General features: G+C 43.6%; 1 protein-coding gene and 1 long non-coding RNA gene across 10 annotated transcripts in view; both read right to left on the reverse strand.

Annotated features, from left to right (window-relative positions):
* Positions 1–211: 211 nt before the first annotated feature.
* Positions 212–6,700, reverse strand: LOC146671289 (uncharacterized). 9 transcript variants are annotated; one of them, XR_014911424.1, is made up of 8 exons: positions 6,271–6,700; positions 5,480–5,540; positions 4,259–4,433; positions 3,670–4,160; positions 1,524–1,685; positions 1,164–1,271; positions 943–1,058; positions 212–800 (listed from the first exon to the last, which is right to left on the reverse strand). It is a non-coding gene; the product is annotated as an uncharacterized LOC146671289 (long non-coding RNA). The 9 variants fall into 9 exon arrangements; XR_014911422.1 differs by having other exon boundaries at positions 4,259–4,438; XR_014911421.1 differs by having other exon boundaries at positions 5,480–5,554.
* Positions 6,701–11,003: 4,303 nt separating this feature from the next.
* The window catches only part of cacna1ha (calcium channel, voltage-dependent, T type, alpha 1H subunit a), a 136,839-nt gene continuing 131,766 nt past the window's right edge, over positions 11,004–16,076 (reverse strand). Inside the window, exon 38 of the mRNA XM_085403492.1 lies at positions 11,004–16,016. Within this exon, the coding sequence (XP_085259618.1) occupies positions 14,634–16,016 (1,383 nt within the window). The 3' untranslated portion in view covers positions 11,004–14,633. The remainder of the gene's footprint in view (positions 16,017–16,076) is intronic.

The raw sequence follows: 16,076 nt of genomic DNA on the forward strand, positions 1-16,076 counted from the left end.
TTACCTGATGAAAGATCATTTACAGTGGCACTCTGTCAGGATCATTTTGACTGTAAGATCACTGTATTAATCTGAATCCTTCTGAAATGTGCTGTGAATGAATGCTGATGCAACTCACTGTGGGAAAGCTGTTAATAAAATGAATCTGTGACACATGCAACACATTCACAGAGGAAGAGGACACAAAGGGAGGACACGCAGAGGCTGTGTTGAAGTCAGAAATCCAAATCTTTATTAAAAAACAGGCGGCGGTAACAAACAGGAAGACAAGCAGTCCATCAAACAGTCTACAGGGTCAAACATTCAGAGAATTCAAACAGCAGTAAAAAATAACTGGAACTGAAAAACTTAAAGCAATGTGTGACGCAATAAAAGGAAGCAGCGCAGTATATTCACTGAATTATCATCAATTACAAAAGAGAAAAACAACGATTTCTAAGGATTCTTTTCTTAAATGCAGTTAGAGTGTGGCTGGTAAAGATGGAAACATACAGAATGTAAACTGTGTGAGTTTGTGAACTTTGTTAGTAACAAATGAGGTAAAAAAAAACAACCCCAAAACAGAGAAAGAGGCTCTCAGTATTCATTCATAATTAGAAAGAAACATTCTGGTCGTGGATTTTTACAGTCTTAGTTCCGCTCGCTGTCATCATTATAATCATCATGATCAATGGTGAGGTCCTGAGGTGGGTGGGACTGTCTCTGGTGATGTCACCATGAAGGAACAGCATCTGGCACGTGTTGCTGAAACATCCCAGTACACTGGTGTAGTTTCCTCTCCAGCTGTTTGACATGTGACACTTGAACATTAAGGGGAAGAAGAAGAAACAGTGTTAGGTCAGGTGACCACATGGTTTCTAAAGTAACTGACAGGAAGTAACCAGGCCGTCAGAAATGGATGGCATGTGTTTAGAGTTACTGGAGTTGGGTAACTCTACTTACCAAAAGCAGAAGCACACAGATGAAGGATCAGATGCTGAATGTTGCAGGAACATGCTCATGTGTGGTGGTCATTCAGTGCTGCAGGTTAGACAGTCCAAGACTGATATGCTGCCCATCTGAGAGTTTGAAAACACACATGCAAAGATTTATTTTGTGTTACAGTCAAAGTTGGATGTTCATTTTTGTCCTTTAAAAATGTTTGTGTATTTAAAAGCACTAACATTTAAGGATGACTTGGATCGTCTCCTTTAAAGGGGAGACAAGTGTGTCCACGGATCTACGTCACTTTACCTGGATGATGACTCCTCCCCCCTCACTCAGAAACACTCCTAATATAACCAAGCAAATAAATAATATTGAAGATTTACTTACATCATTACAAAAACATCAAAAACATCTCCCTTTGATTCTATTTCTGCATTCCTGCTGAACATCAGGCAACAAATATCTCAATAAATCACAGTAAAATGTAAAGCACATGTTTTCTCTGCTTTGTCTAACCTCTGCAGAGCCTCTGTCAAGAAAAACACATCTGTAAGCATAAAACAAATATACATTTCATAACACGTCACTGGACAAACCTCGGTCAGCTGATTTCCTCTGTGCAGTGCAGACGAACATCAGTCAGCAAGTCAAGGTGGTGAGATGGACTGGTGTCCTTTGTGACTCTGCTGGTTCTTCTGAGGAAACACCACCGTCTCTCCACACCGTCACCATCTGTGAGCACAAACTGCTGCTCTGCTCTGCCAGCATGTAGGAAATCACATATCACACACACAGGGGTGAAGAAACATCAGAGCTCAACTTTGGATACTTTAGATCTTAACAGATCAAAGCAGCTCTTAGTTTCAACAATCAGTGAGCAGACAAACAATGATACCAAACTGATTCTGTATGAATACAATATGGTATTTTCAATACAGCTGTCAAATTAATTTATTAAAACTAATACAGATATGCATCAACACTACAATGAGCGGGTGGAGGGAGGTTTGGAGTCTTCTCCCACCCCCATTCTCTGCGGCCTGCTGGAGCGGGAGGGCTAGTAGGAGGAGTTGGCCGTCCGACTGCGGTCTGGGGTGTGGGGCCTCCCTGCTGCTGCGGAGTCGGGGTGGTCTGCCTCTCCCCACCGCAGGGAAAAGGGTAACACCACCTGGGTCTGGGTGCAATTCCCCCCTCCAGGGGCAAGGGTACCTAGACCCGGTTTGTAGAGTACGCTTGGGGAGTGTGATTGTGTGTACAGCGTCTCTTTATGTCTGTCTCCACGTTGGTTGAGTGTGGAGTGAGTGCATATGAGAGCATGAGGGTGGGAATGGATGTTTGTGTCTGTGTGTGCCTGTATGTCTGTGTCTATATGTCAGGTTGGGTATCAGACGCCACCTCTCTGGGGACACCTCAGGCCCTCCAAGGTTTGGAGGCCTATCTCCACCCACCACCACTTCCCCTGCCGGTGGCGGACTCCCTCAGGTGTCGGTGTGTTGGTGGTTCTTTGTGTCTGGGGGTGGGCGTCCGGGTACACACCGGCTCACTCCTTGGCGGCCGCTTGTCGGGGCCTGGGGCCTGGGGCTCGCTCGGGCCCCTTTGGAGGTGGGGTGCCCCCGGCCTCTCGGCCTAGGGCTCGGTCACTCAGGCGCAGCTGGGGGCCGGCGGAGCTCACGGGCGCGTCACTGCAACTCCCCCTGACTTCTGCTCCGCGGCTGCTGGGCGAGCCCTCATCTGGGACTCTCCTCAGCTCTTACTGGGACAGTGGCGCGGCTGCCCCTCTGTTGGTCTTCCATGGTCTCTTGTGTTCTGGGGGCCTCTGGATGTCTGGAGTTTTGATCTCCTCCATACCCGCTTCACACCCTGGAGGACGGGGCTGTGGCTCCCCACACTCCCTAGCAGATCATTACATGGAGAAACCTTTGGAATGCAAGCATGCTGATCCACACAGGTATGCACACATGGGTATTCACAGACGCGGACTAAAGCTTTCTTGGCTGCTGCCTCAAAGCACACTGTGCGCTGTCTATCTTGCGTGCTGGACAATATCGTTTATTATTTAGTAAATATTGATATCTATGACTAGCTAGTTTATTGTGATGGTGCTTTGTTTTCTCTATTATTATGTTACTCTTTGTTGTTTGCTGTCTCCTCTGTTTGTTTTTTTTGTTTGTTTGTATTTTTTTCTCCATACAGGTGACCCAGGAGTTCTTTTTTTTTTTTCTCTCTCTTCCCCCCCCTTCTCACCGTCTCTTCTCCCCTTTGGTTTTCTTTCTTTCTCTCCCCCTCTTTCTCTCATTCATTCCCCCTGTCCTATTTATTAAAAAAAAAAAAAAAAAAAAAAAAAAAAAAAAAATGACAAAGGATGAACTGAAGCTCTGCCATCACGTAATGTCGCATACTGCTGTTTCTGATGTCATTTAAGAAAAAAAAAAAAAAAAAAAAAAAAAAAAAAAAACTAATACAGATATATGTATATATTTTTTTGATAAATTAGTTTGCTAAATTATAAGAATATATATTTTTATTTTTTTCATTTAACAATTGCAACTGAAAGAAATTCAATATTGAACAAAAATATATTGTCACATTCTGAGCATGCTCAGCACGCTGACAGACTTGAAGTTGCTACAGATTTTAAGAAGTGATAATTATAGGGAAGAAACTTCTCTTTTTCATCCGTTTAATCAAACATTTGATGCCTTAGATGTCTCAGTCCTGTAGCATTCTGCAACTACAACTAACCTGAGGCTTGGATTTGGCTGCAGGTGCCCCTGTACATCCTTCTCAGCAGCACACATGTGGGTACCATTTAATCCCACTTCTTCCTGAGCTTTGCTTCATCACAAGACCAAAGGTGGCATCCCGTGTCAGTCTTATCATCATCCAGAAGAAACATTTGAAGAAACATCATGGAGAAGAAACATTTACGCGCCTCCTGGTTTTGTTTTCTGATCCTGCGAAAAGACTGAGGACAACAAAGCCCAGAGAACACGAGATACACAACATCCAACATTCAGACTCAACAGCCTCCATAAATGAAGAGCACCAGGTTGGTTCAGTTATAGTAGATATGAGCATACTTCACATTACTGGGTATGAATAATAATGAGGAGGCAAACTTTGAAGATGCAGAGCATGATGTCCCATCATCAGACTGTAAACAAACATCCACCAGGCTTCTTTGTTGCCAAAATTGATGATTCTCCCATCAGGGATCAGTAAAGTGTATTAACCTGTGGTATAAGCAGCAGTCACTGAAATATTACTGTTTCAGATAAGAAATCTAGCACATAAAAGCCAGGGTGGGAGGGATCTCTGCAAACTGACTTACCTCTGCAAGTGTGAAGCTCAACAAAATCTGACTCTCCAGTCACAGACAAACAAAAACTCCAGCTGGGAGATAGAAAACGCTGTCTGGGTCTTGCTGGATGTTGCTGGTCAGAGTCCACACATTAGCAGAGTGCTTCTTGGTCCCACTGACCCATGTGGACAGTGACTGTGGAGAACTGTTCTGGAAAACAGAGAAGAGAATTAAAATAACAAAAAGCCAAACAGGATTTCCACAAAGACTCTCTTGGAATCAGCAATCAAAAAAATCACTGGTTCATATTTCAATTAAATATGAACAGGTTCCTTAAATGTACGCAGTTCAGACCTGATTTAATTTAATTTCCTTCACACAGCACATTCGTCCAGGCTGACAGGTAAACATAGAATTAATCTCAGGTAACATGACTCATAGTAGAGATTCAGTAAGAAAGATTGCAGGCTCTAATATTATTACCACACAATCCAAGGACACACCAACAGCTCAGATTTGTAGAACTATTTAAACAAATGTCTTCTGAATATTCAATTCATGTTCACAGTGGGAGGGGGGCTGTGTCGTGGAATTTTTTAAATAAAGTCTGCAACACAGAAAGAGCTGTGATCAAGCTATTTATTACTGCGCCAACACACATCAAACATCACAGTTCAGCCATGTCAGCGCTGCCACAGAGGTCGTGCTCCTGCTCCTTTATGCATTCCAAGGAAGAGGGAGGAAGTTAAACTGATCCTACCACACTTCACGTGTCTCGCTATGAAACCTAACGGATCAATGGTTAAGCTGTTTTGTGCCCTTGGCCTTATCAGCACCTGTAAAGGGAGTTGTTTTCTCAAACTGCTGACGCTGAAGTAAGTTCATCTAGTTTTAGAAACTTTCACTGAACAGTAACAGTGTCACAACTAAGCACATGCATAAGCACTTAAATACTTTAAATGAGAATAACAGAACATTTCTATTACAGAGGCTAGAGCCTGTCCCAGTAGTCATAGGTAGAGCACACCTGGACAGGTCACCAGTCTGTCAGAGGACTAACACAGAGACAGACATCAGAGTAACAAATCTATTTAAAATTAATGTAAGTTTGCTGCAGCTGTATGTATGAACATGTGTTTCTGTGCTCACAGTCCACCTCTCAGGAACCTGCAGTTCACTTTTAGTCTACTTTAAACAGACCTCACAAAAGGCTGATGTGGCTGGATCAGTAGTCTGATTTAAGTACGATACCTTTGGCCAGGGATTCATCTGTTGCATCGCTTCACTGCAGTCTTACGTATTTTCCCCACACCTGAATAAAAAATACTGATATATACAAATAACAGCTTCAGCTGATGCAGCCTGACTCAATCCTAAATGTTCAGCACACAGAGACACAGAGGTGCCGTTTAAAGTTTAGTGTTAACCTGAGTCACTGATCATTTGCAGTATTACAGAGTCTGGCAGTCTTTGCATGATGTCCACGTCACTGTAAGTTTCTAGCTGACTCTCAGGTGTGACAGGTGTGCCAGCAGGAAAGAGTAATAATAACCTGCATCCTGAGGTTTGTCATGCAGGATTAAAGGAGCCAGGCTTTGTTCACACAGCTAGGATTGTATTTTACACTGACCCTGGGTCAGTATAAGTATCATACAGTTTAAACGAAGCACTGAAACTTGCACATATTTATTATAGATGCACTGAAGCTAATCGAGATATTTGCTGTCAGTCTGTGGCTGCGATTAATCACTTTACTGAAAACTTTATTAACTAGTAACTTCATCAGTCATGACAGAAGCTAATATTTCTGTGCTAACATCGTTTAAACAGGAACAGCTTTACTCCAATATAGGCTAACGTTTACACCGTAACTTTAAGCTAGCACCATAAAGACGGTAAAACACGTAATAACATCTACAAATGCATCTTACAGCTGTTATATTAGCACTCGGTGTATTACTAACATAACCACATTAACATTACTGACACTCGCTGACTTTTAATAGTCATTCTATAAATGCTGTCCGTTTAAATGGTCTTACCTGTAAACACTGCATATCCACCGGATTCCAGCCAGAGTGGATTCTGGAGTCTTCCACGCTCCTGTTAGTGATCCTCCATCTGGATGGATGAGAACAACCTTCTGAACAATCTAGCAGGAGATGGCCCATATCTATGGGACTGGTTTGTGCTAATAACGCCCATTGTATGGACTGATAACAGCCGAAGCGGGTGAATAAAGTCACCCAGTAGCTAGCTGTGCCATTACCCAGCATACATCACTCCCTCCGTAAATGCAATAAACCATACAAAAGTATTGTTCTACCTGTTTTTCAGGTAGTTGTTTACATTATATAATTTATTGTGTTCTGTATACGTCACTACAATGTGATTTGGAAAATGTCTAAATATACCGACAAAAGGCACTTCCGCGGACCCTTCACGTCAATTCCCGACGCGAGAGGGGTACCCTGTGCGTCCATAAGTGCAGCAGAGGGAGCCTGACCATGCGTCACACGTTTGACGAGTTGGGAGTGAGAACGTGTTGATTTTCCACCCTGATTTACAAATAAATTCTTTACAAATCCTACCATGTGAATTCATGGATTTTTTTTTCACATTCTGTCTCTCACAGTTGAAGTGTACCTCTGGTGCAAATTACTGACCTCTGTCATCATTTTAAGTGGGGGAACTTGCACAATCGGTGGCTGACTAAATACTTTTTTGCCCCACTGTACATCTGGGGCCACAGAAGTAATTGGAACACCTGAATTCAATGATTTGGATGGGTGAGTGAATACTTTTGGCAATATATTGTATTACTGAAGGAGTTGTTATTGCTTCGTTACACCACAGAAGGGTGTAAAAGGGTCCCCTAAAACGAGCAGGTCTAGTAGGGGTAAACAGACCAGTCCACCTAGCAAAAGTCTAGAGACTGTGTAAAAACGTGTATATCTGCATGTAAGCAGGTACAAAACAGTAAAAAAAATTGACCCTGGCATATAGTGTATTTATTGGTAGCTGTGTTTATTTGTCATGAAGCTAAGTGTCAGCAGCTAAAGCTAGCATGTAGAGACCTCATTGTACTTTGCACATGTACCTCACTGTAATCACAGCGATATCTCTCTGTGTGTGTGTGTGTGTGTGTGTGTGTGTGTGTGTGTGTACATATATATTACCCTCATTCAACCCACCAGCAATATCAGCAAGTTTCTTACTGCAACTGGATGCCACATTTCTTTTGTGCATATATTACTCGTGTTTCAACAGACAGAAGTTGTCATCTCACCACCTGACAAATCTGCTTCACACCGAAAATAAGCAGATGCTGAAGGAGGGGACTTTTTGAAGAGTGGTACAACCAAGCCTCTTTTGCTGAACAACCAAATGTAGATATCCAATTAAAAGCAGATAGCGGATGTTTCATGGCGCTGTGAAGATAGAAACCTGCCTGGCTGACAGCAGACTAGTGCCAGGTGACTGACTTGTTTGAAGAGCAGGTAAGTGCAGGGACATATGGAGACAGATGCGAGAGTATCTGCAAGGCTGCCTTTTAAAACATGCTTCAAAGAGACCATAAGCCAGAAGGAGAGATGCGTCTTTAAATGGTCGCAGGCAAAGGGAGTCTTTGAATGCAGCCTAATTTCAATCGTGGAGATGCAGAGCTGCATCCAAACCCAGAATCTGTCTGTTAACACATCAAAAGGCAGAGCTGGCTGAAACGAACAAAAAAAAAAGCCCAGAGCTGATTTTATTAGAAACAGGCAATAAATTAAAATTGAGTCTTTCAGAGCTACATAAAGGTTTACATAAATAATCAAAATAAATATAACTGGCACTCTAAAAGACAAGCTGTTAGCAGGCGCTGCTGTTTGCGGCTTGGAAGGCGGGGCGGGAGGCTTTTGATTTTCTTTTTTTCTGTGAATCTGTCATCCTGACCTTTACTTCTTACAAAAACACATTACACACAAACACACACGTAAAGACACATACACACACTGTAATATGTGCACACACTCTTGCAGCTTTAGAGGTTATCCTCACATTTTCCCACTGACAGCTTATGTTCAGCAGCACCATCTAGTGGTGTCTCGAAGGTTTACAAAGGGAAAATGTTGCAGCAAAACTATGTGAGAGGAATGGTTAACTATATCAGGCTGCCAAATCTCTTCAGAATCAGAGCATTTGAACTCAAAGACATCACAATGTTGACAGATTGGATACATTTTCCTGCAGTTTTTGGTCTCGGTAATGCTCTCTTAACCAAGAAACACTCCTTTAATATTTTTATCAAAAGCAAAGGGGGGCAAATAGTGTCCAAAATAATCAACATCAGTTCAACAATTTAAGTTGAACATTTAATCTGCAAGTATTTTATCGGCTCCTTGCCATTTCCGTCGGCTCTCTTCAAGCGCTTGCAAAAACTTCCAGAAAGCTTGATGTCAGATGAATGTGGGAGAAAGTGCATTAAGGTCAGCACTCCTTGGTCATATTTAAATGAGATCTTGCAAAGCTTGGAGGTGAGATTGGGCTCATTAGTCTGCAGCATTATGCACAAAGATCAGCATGTCTTAGAAGAATGGATTGCTGTTTCCCTTTTGATCAGATTGCAGTGTTTCGGGTGCAGATGTCCAACTCCACAGACGGAGAAGCACACTTTACTATTCCGACCATGTCTCATTGTAGTCCTGATAGATTGTCTGCACACTATCATTTGTTCTTCTGTTTGTCGCCTAATAAGGACAGCTGCAAACCCTCTGCTAGTGCCATGTATCATAAACTAGGATTCACTGGTACTTATGGACTTGTTAAGTCAGAAGAAGACCGATCCCTGAAGGCCCCATCTTGTAACTCACAGGATTCAAATAATCCGATGCCAGGGTCCCGAGACACCCCCACAGGTCTTGTGGCCGTGCTCCGAAGGGTGAGAGCTGCACTGCCAACAAATTATTAGGGAGGCAGTTTTAATGTTTTGGTTCATCCTTGTATGAAGAGCCTCCGATTCCTCATTTTACAATCAAACAGTGCCATCTAGTGGTTGTGATACTTTGTTACAGAGCATCATGGAGAACTTAGAATATGTCACTCAAGTTAGGTTTTAATCACAGTCTGTGAAACAGTAATAGATTGTACTTTCTACACAGCAACCACACTGTGGTGTGTAACAACAGGATCAATATGTGTTTATTAAAAGATTTGCCTCTGCTGGCTGCCAGTGCTCAAGTAGAGGTCAAGTTTCTTCCTGCAGAGGGAAAAATAATAGAGTAAAGGAGTGTGTCCATAAAAGAATTATTGAGTATTAAAAGAAACTTAAAAAGAGCAACAACAGGAAAAAAGCATGCATTGTCTTGAAACACTGTTTCATTGGTGTTAGCCTGGCAGCATAATTTGTAAATTTGCACATTTGTATAGGATTTGTTAAAGCAATAATAAGATGGAATAGCTTGTTTTTACACCAGTAGTCACTGGGTTAAAACTTTTGACCAAATAAGTGCACCGCTTTGGTTTTTCACCTTTATAATTATGTTCTGAAGCTGCTCCTTACACAAAAAAAGAATGTAAGTTGTCAGAAATCACAGAAAAGAAGGTTTTGCTGTGTGGAGCGAGTGGCTCAGCAGATCCAAGGAACAACAGGTGTTGTGTTTTGCCACTGGTGGATTTTGTCTTGCTGAACATCACTAAGTCACAGTCTTCACAAATGTGACCTTAATACTTAATATTTCCCTTCAAGATTCTTTCATTCTATATCTAACACAACAGTTACCCTTTACAGTAGTGTGCAAAAGTCTTGAGCCATCCATATTTTTTAAAATATTTTGCTAGAAAAATTTTTGCTTTTCCACTCATTTTAAGGTACAAGGACTGGACTTAAAATGAGTGGAAAAGCAGCCAATGTCCAAAGAAAAACTTTGCAAGATCTCCAGAAAGGCAGAGAATTATAGTAGTCAAGACCACTTATAAAAAAAAAGAAAGATAAAATATCTGTCTGCCTTGCAAGTCTGGCTCCTTCTGATATGAGGGGAAGCTCAAGATTTCACAATACTGTATATTGTCCATCCATCCAGAGATTAGATGAGAAATACTTTCTTTATCCCATATTATAATAATATCTGGTAGATGCCTCTCAGCGTAATAGATGTATTGTATTGTAGAGGCTGATAGCCTCTTTTATGAAAGACTTCTTAATCCTTATCAACTTCAGAGTGCATCCCAGCTGTGATTGGGAAAGAAGCCTAAGAGAAATGCCACCTTAAAAAAAGTAGCTGGCATGTTCTTATTTGTATTATTTTAGGTTAAAGCTTTAATCTTTTCAAATCCCCACTCTAACCACACACACACACACACACACACACACACACACACACACACACACAGATACACACACTGATAAATGTAACATGAGCTAAAACTTGTGTCTGGATTATTTATTGGTCCGGCTCTCATGCCCACACACAGTAGGAATTATTTATTAAAGGGCAAATAAGCACAATGAACAGAAGAAAAAAACCCAAACAAACAAAACTGTCAGGAACTTTTTAAAAATGCAGTTTTTTAATTGACAGGAAAACATCCTTCAGGACAATGGTTGGTCATCGCACATTAATTATCAACGATACAACAGAGTCCAACTGCGTGTCGAGCCTTTAAACACCATCCCGTCCCCTCCCGTTTTCCCCGTTTGAGGAGTAATGGCAAGGGGGCGGGGCTTATTATTGCAGACACATTGACTCTCCTCTGACAGACAGTACACATGCACCTCCTCCCCTTCTTGTAAGGCTTGAGGGGGGGTTTGGGGTGGGGGTGCTTGGGTCAGTCGGTGAAGGGTTGTAAGGGAAGGAAGGAAAGAGAAAACAAGGCTTCTGATTCATCAAAGTCAAGTTCTATCACAGTTTGAACCTTCTGCTGCTCTCTAGGTTCAGCCGTGTGAGGAGCGCGATCGCCTTCACCGGACCAGCTCGATATTAGTCAAGAAAATGAACCACTACGCTGATCAGTCCTTTACAGAGCATCAGGGCCGAGGCTACTCCTACATAAAATATACATCAGATAAATATTTTCACCATCACCAGTGTTCTACTATGTTTAGATTACCTGGAGGAGAAGTGGAAAAAAAAAGTTCATGTCAACATTAAATAATGTTGGTTCTTAAGAAAACAGAACCAACCAGGTTTCCATTTCTCTATATAAAACTGTATAAAGAGGAGCTCTGTTCTCACTCTGTAAATAACCACCCAGTACTGCATTGGACAATAAAGAATAGGGTCGTCTAATCAGTATTTTATCAGATACCAATTATTAAGAGCCCAGTGCAATTAGGTAGTCGATCTACAAATGGAAACATCTGAAAATGCAAATATCAAAATCTCGAAAACATCCAGATGATTCTTTCCCAAAAGTTATTTTCTTCTTCTTCTTCTGCGTCTTCTTTTTAAACCAAAACATGCAATAGTCAAAACTGTTTCCTCAAAAACAGGATTTAAATACTCAGATCCAAAGATCTGCAAAATCGTAAGAACAATTATACAGTCACTCTACCGAACCGTGTCGATTAATACCTAAAACCTAAAACCTCCCGTTGCTGACGGTGTTGTGCAGGAAGAGGACAGGAAACGAGACGAAGCAGCGTGTTCAAGCACTCAAAAATGATTTTTTTTAAAAAAAGGATTTGAAGCAGGTGAATAACTAACTGTGGCCGTCTGCGACGTCATTTAGTGAGCTTTGTGCTCCTGTGTGTCAGAGCTCAACGAGGACTGGCACCAAAAGACCTATAGGAGCTTTACATTCTGCCTTTGCAAGATGGGAACATTTACTCGGGGATTGTTGGTGTGTGTGTGTGTGTGTGTCCCTTCCACCTGATTACACAGTTGCCAACTGTAGCTTTAAGGAGACCCTGTGTTTAAAGGTGTCTAAAGGTGTTTAACACCAAACCTGTCTGTCTACACACGTGCTGCTCGGTAAAGGGGAAAGCCAAAGAGAATGTAGAAGGAGATTTATTAATTGATTTCATTCCTGGCTCTGTGTTTACAAAAGTTTTTGCAGACTTTCAAAGTAATTTATGCATCTGATGAATGTAAAAAAGAAAAAAAAATCACCTCTTTTTTAATTATTTAGTACCCTTTGAGACAGACTGGGGGCAAATTTGCAGCAATTGTCTGATCAGCTGTTTCACAAATCTATCATAAATACTTGTTTGGTTGATTTTCTTTCCTTTTCATCTGCACAAACACGAAGAACGGAGCCTTACGTGTTTACAGATACGATATGGGAGCACTTTGGTTTTCACTCAGATTACTGAGGATTTGTGCATGTTGTGCGCTGACCCTCCCCCCCTCAAGAAATAAAAATAAAATAAAGACACCCTCCAAGCCAGCTGCCTTGGAAAAGGGTATCTGTACCAATGAAGCTTACAGGGATGCTTCAAGTGTGAGTGTGTGTATATGTGTGCCAAACCACACCGTGCACATAACAGAATCAATTACGTATTGTGCTCTGCCAGGACAGAAGGAAGAAAACGTTCAGCTCCTCGATGAAGCTCCTGGACGCATGGCCCACGTGACATGTGGCAAACCGGTGCGTCAGTAAACCGATGTGTCTGAAGTTGCGAGGTGCCGGTCAGTGAGGACAGAAACAAAAAGCAGAATGATAAATGGCTTGTCGAGTCCTCGGCAGAGGTGCGGATCCCTCTTCTGTTTACAGTAACCCCATCAGTGGGTGGGCCTGAGCTTTTGGAGAAATCTACAGTACCTAACGTCGCTTCCAGCCACACCCACACCAGCGCAGCCACACTCAGGGTACGAGTACTTATAGAAGCACGAACACCAGACAGAGTGAGAGAGCTATTCTCAATCGTCATATAAAAAAAATGGGTTTATAGCATGTATTAGCAGTTCTACAGTATGAATACAAGAGTGTGGCTGTTTTTATGTAATGTGGATGATAACTATATTTTCCACAAGTATATATTATTATTGCACTCTGGCTACACATATTTAGTAAGTTAGTTAGTTTGGTTGTCTTTAGATGTACAGAAACACAGGTGTCGAAGCTGATCCAGCTTGAAAACAGCACTAGAGGAGAGGCTCAGTGAAGCCATGATTCATTTCATTTCAATGAATCAAAGCAAATAAAAAATCTATTTTTTTCCCTGCCCTGAAATTTCTGGATTTTAAACTCCCCGCAGGGATGTGGCCCATAATAACGGCCAAATTTGAATGTGGAGCTAGGGCGCGTGAACTAATTAGCACATCTTAGTCAAATATATACTCACATTGCTCTTTCTATAAATGCTTCGCATCACTGAGCCCATACTCTTAAGACTGATACCTATTTAGACACCGGTTACATAGAAATCTGAGACAAAACTACAGAAACACATCACACACACACAAACACACACCCTCCCCCCCCTTGTTCTCTTCGATCTCTTTTTCAAAATAGAAAAATAAAACCCGCTCTCCTCGGACCTCAGCTGGCAGGCTGAGAGGAGAGGGGCGCTCTCCTTCACGGCTTCCCTCGCTCTTTGAAAAGAGACATACATTCACAAGAGGACAACGGAGGAGAACAAACGAAACGAGCAAAGTTGAAATTCAAATTTTGTGTGCAAAAAACATTTTTAGATCTCTATAAAAATATGTGCATATGGATAGAGCTATTTTTACCTCACCAAATACAGTATTTTCCTTTATTTACACTGCACAGATACACAGAGAAACACACGCACTACAGCTCTGCCCTGCTCCTCCTCTCTGTCGTTTACAGGCGTAAGAACTACATGGCCGACTTCCACAACAACAGATTTGACAGTAATCGCACGTAAGAGAACTCAGACGCTCGCACACGCACACACGCACACATACAGAGTTCTGCTCTGATCAATGTGATCCGAGGAGCAGAGGAGGGGCAAGCAGAACTTCTGTAGAAAACCTGAAGTTGCATATCCCACAATTCCCCCCCTTACGCTCGCATTTCACAAACCTCTTCCTGTTAAAAGGTCAGAGGTTGTCAGCCAGACGCTGCTTCCTGATTGGCTCGCGCAGGTGAGGACAGTGTGTGAAAAAAAACTTTGGCTACGGAGTTAGGTGGCTTTAGTCCTGGTGTGTTATCTGCATTAGTCCCCGACACACCGCGTACAGTGAGCACTGTTTGCCTGATACAGCCTCCAGCTGTGGATCTGCTGTCCTTCCAGCTGGGTTTAAAACAAATGGATCCATTGTCTATTATTCAAGTCTGTACCAGCTTCTCTCTGGAAAGAGTAATCAATGTCTGTTCATTATTCATCTTAACAAAAAAACAACTGAAAAGAAACACCTCTTATTCCCATCTCTGCTGAGGTTAGCCGAGGCGCCGCTGCTCCAGCCTCAGAGATTTAAAACCAGATTCACCTCCAGAATCAAACAACTGGTGTTTATTGGGCGGTCCTCCGATTCTTTGCACTGAATCCTGCGCCGCTTCCCAGTCTGCCGTCGAAAGGGGAAGAGCAGGTGGCCGTGTCGGTGTCTGATATGCCAGCTGATAGGCCGCTCATGTATCTGGACTGCGGTTGGTCGAAGGTGAACTGAGGGAGGGGGATGTGCCCCGCAGCAGGGGAGACAGGGCGTGTCTGTGAGAAAGGCATTGGGACAAGAGGGGTGTGAGGCTGGATAAAGACGTTCGGGCTGATGGGGATGTGTGGGTGTGTAGGCGTGTAGGCGTGGGGAGGGGTGTGTGTCTGAGTGCGTGTTGGGGTAGACGGTCGCGAGTGAGCCAGTGCCCAAGTGGGCGAGTTTGCTCGCAGAGGAACATGGACAGGCGTTAGCGATCTGTGCATTGGAGATTGCGTGTTTGCATCTGATGACGCGTCTTGGGCGTTTGTATTTGACTGCATGTGTGGCGTCAAGTCGTAGGAGGGTGTCCTGCGTCTCAGCATCGTGCTGCAATCAGATAATTTGGGGGGCGAGGCGGTTTCAGCGTGCTCCCTCTCTGAGGGTGGGTGAATGGATATACATGGAGGACTCATCTTCTTCTTTCTGTGGTTGCTCCTGACAGACTGCACCCTCACAGGACCGCCTTTCTCCAGCCAGTAGGCCTCCTCTGTGAAGTGTTCGTTAGAGCTGGTTGTTCCAGCCCTTGGGAGGCAAACCTCGATGGAGTGACGCCGCTGGTCGTCGGCGTATCCGGCATTCAGTGATGGCGGCTTGTCCAGGAAGCCCTGGTTGTCGATGCTGAAGCCTTTCCTGAAGTCCCGGTCCTTCAGTCCGGCTCCAAGCAGGCTCAGTGTGCTCCTCGACGAGGATGGTGGCAGCGGAGGAGGAGGAGGAGAAAAGGTGGAGGAGTAGGAGTCGAGGGCAGACGGCAAGGTGTACGGGGAGAGGGAGTGGCTGCGGCCCACTTTAACCCTGCTCTCCGTCCCACCTCCCTCCCCGTCCCACCACCTGTGGCCAGCAGAGCTGGTGATGTGATACACCTCCTCGTCGGCCGGGTCACAGAGGGAGATGGCGGAGGGCGGCCTTGGTCTCCGGAGGCTGGCAGGCCTCAAGGGGGCGCGGGGCGAGGGAGGTGGAGGGAGAAGCAGCGAAGGGGAGGACGGTGGCGGAGGAAGAGAAGAAGGGGAAGACAGCAGAGGAGGAAGAGGAGAAGGACGATAGCGAGGGAAGGCGGAGGGGGAGGAGGGAGAAGCAGGCAGGGGTGATGACAAGGAGGATGGATGAGGAGGTAGCTGTGAAGGGGACAGGGGGGGCAGATGGACTGAGCTGGTCCTCTCCTGTTGCTCAAAACCCTGAGACTCCACAGAATCAACTTTAACCGCCACCTGCAACAGAAAAGCAGAACGCATGGGTATAAGAAGCTGCTGAAATGTGTGTATGTTTGT

This window comes from Rhamphochromis longiceps, linkage group LG4 (genome assembly GCF_057381845.1).
Source record: "Rhamphochromis longiceps isolate RC_006_pf linkage group LG4, R_longiceps_female_GT1.1, whole genome shotgun sequence".
NCBI lineage: Eukaryota > Metazoa > Chordata > Actinopteri > Cichliformes > Cichlidae > Rhamphochromis > Rhamphochromis longiceps.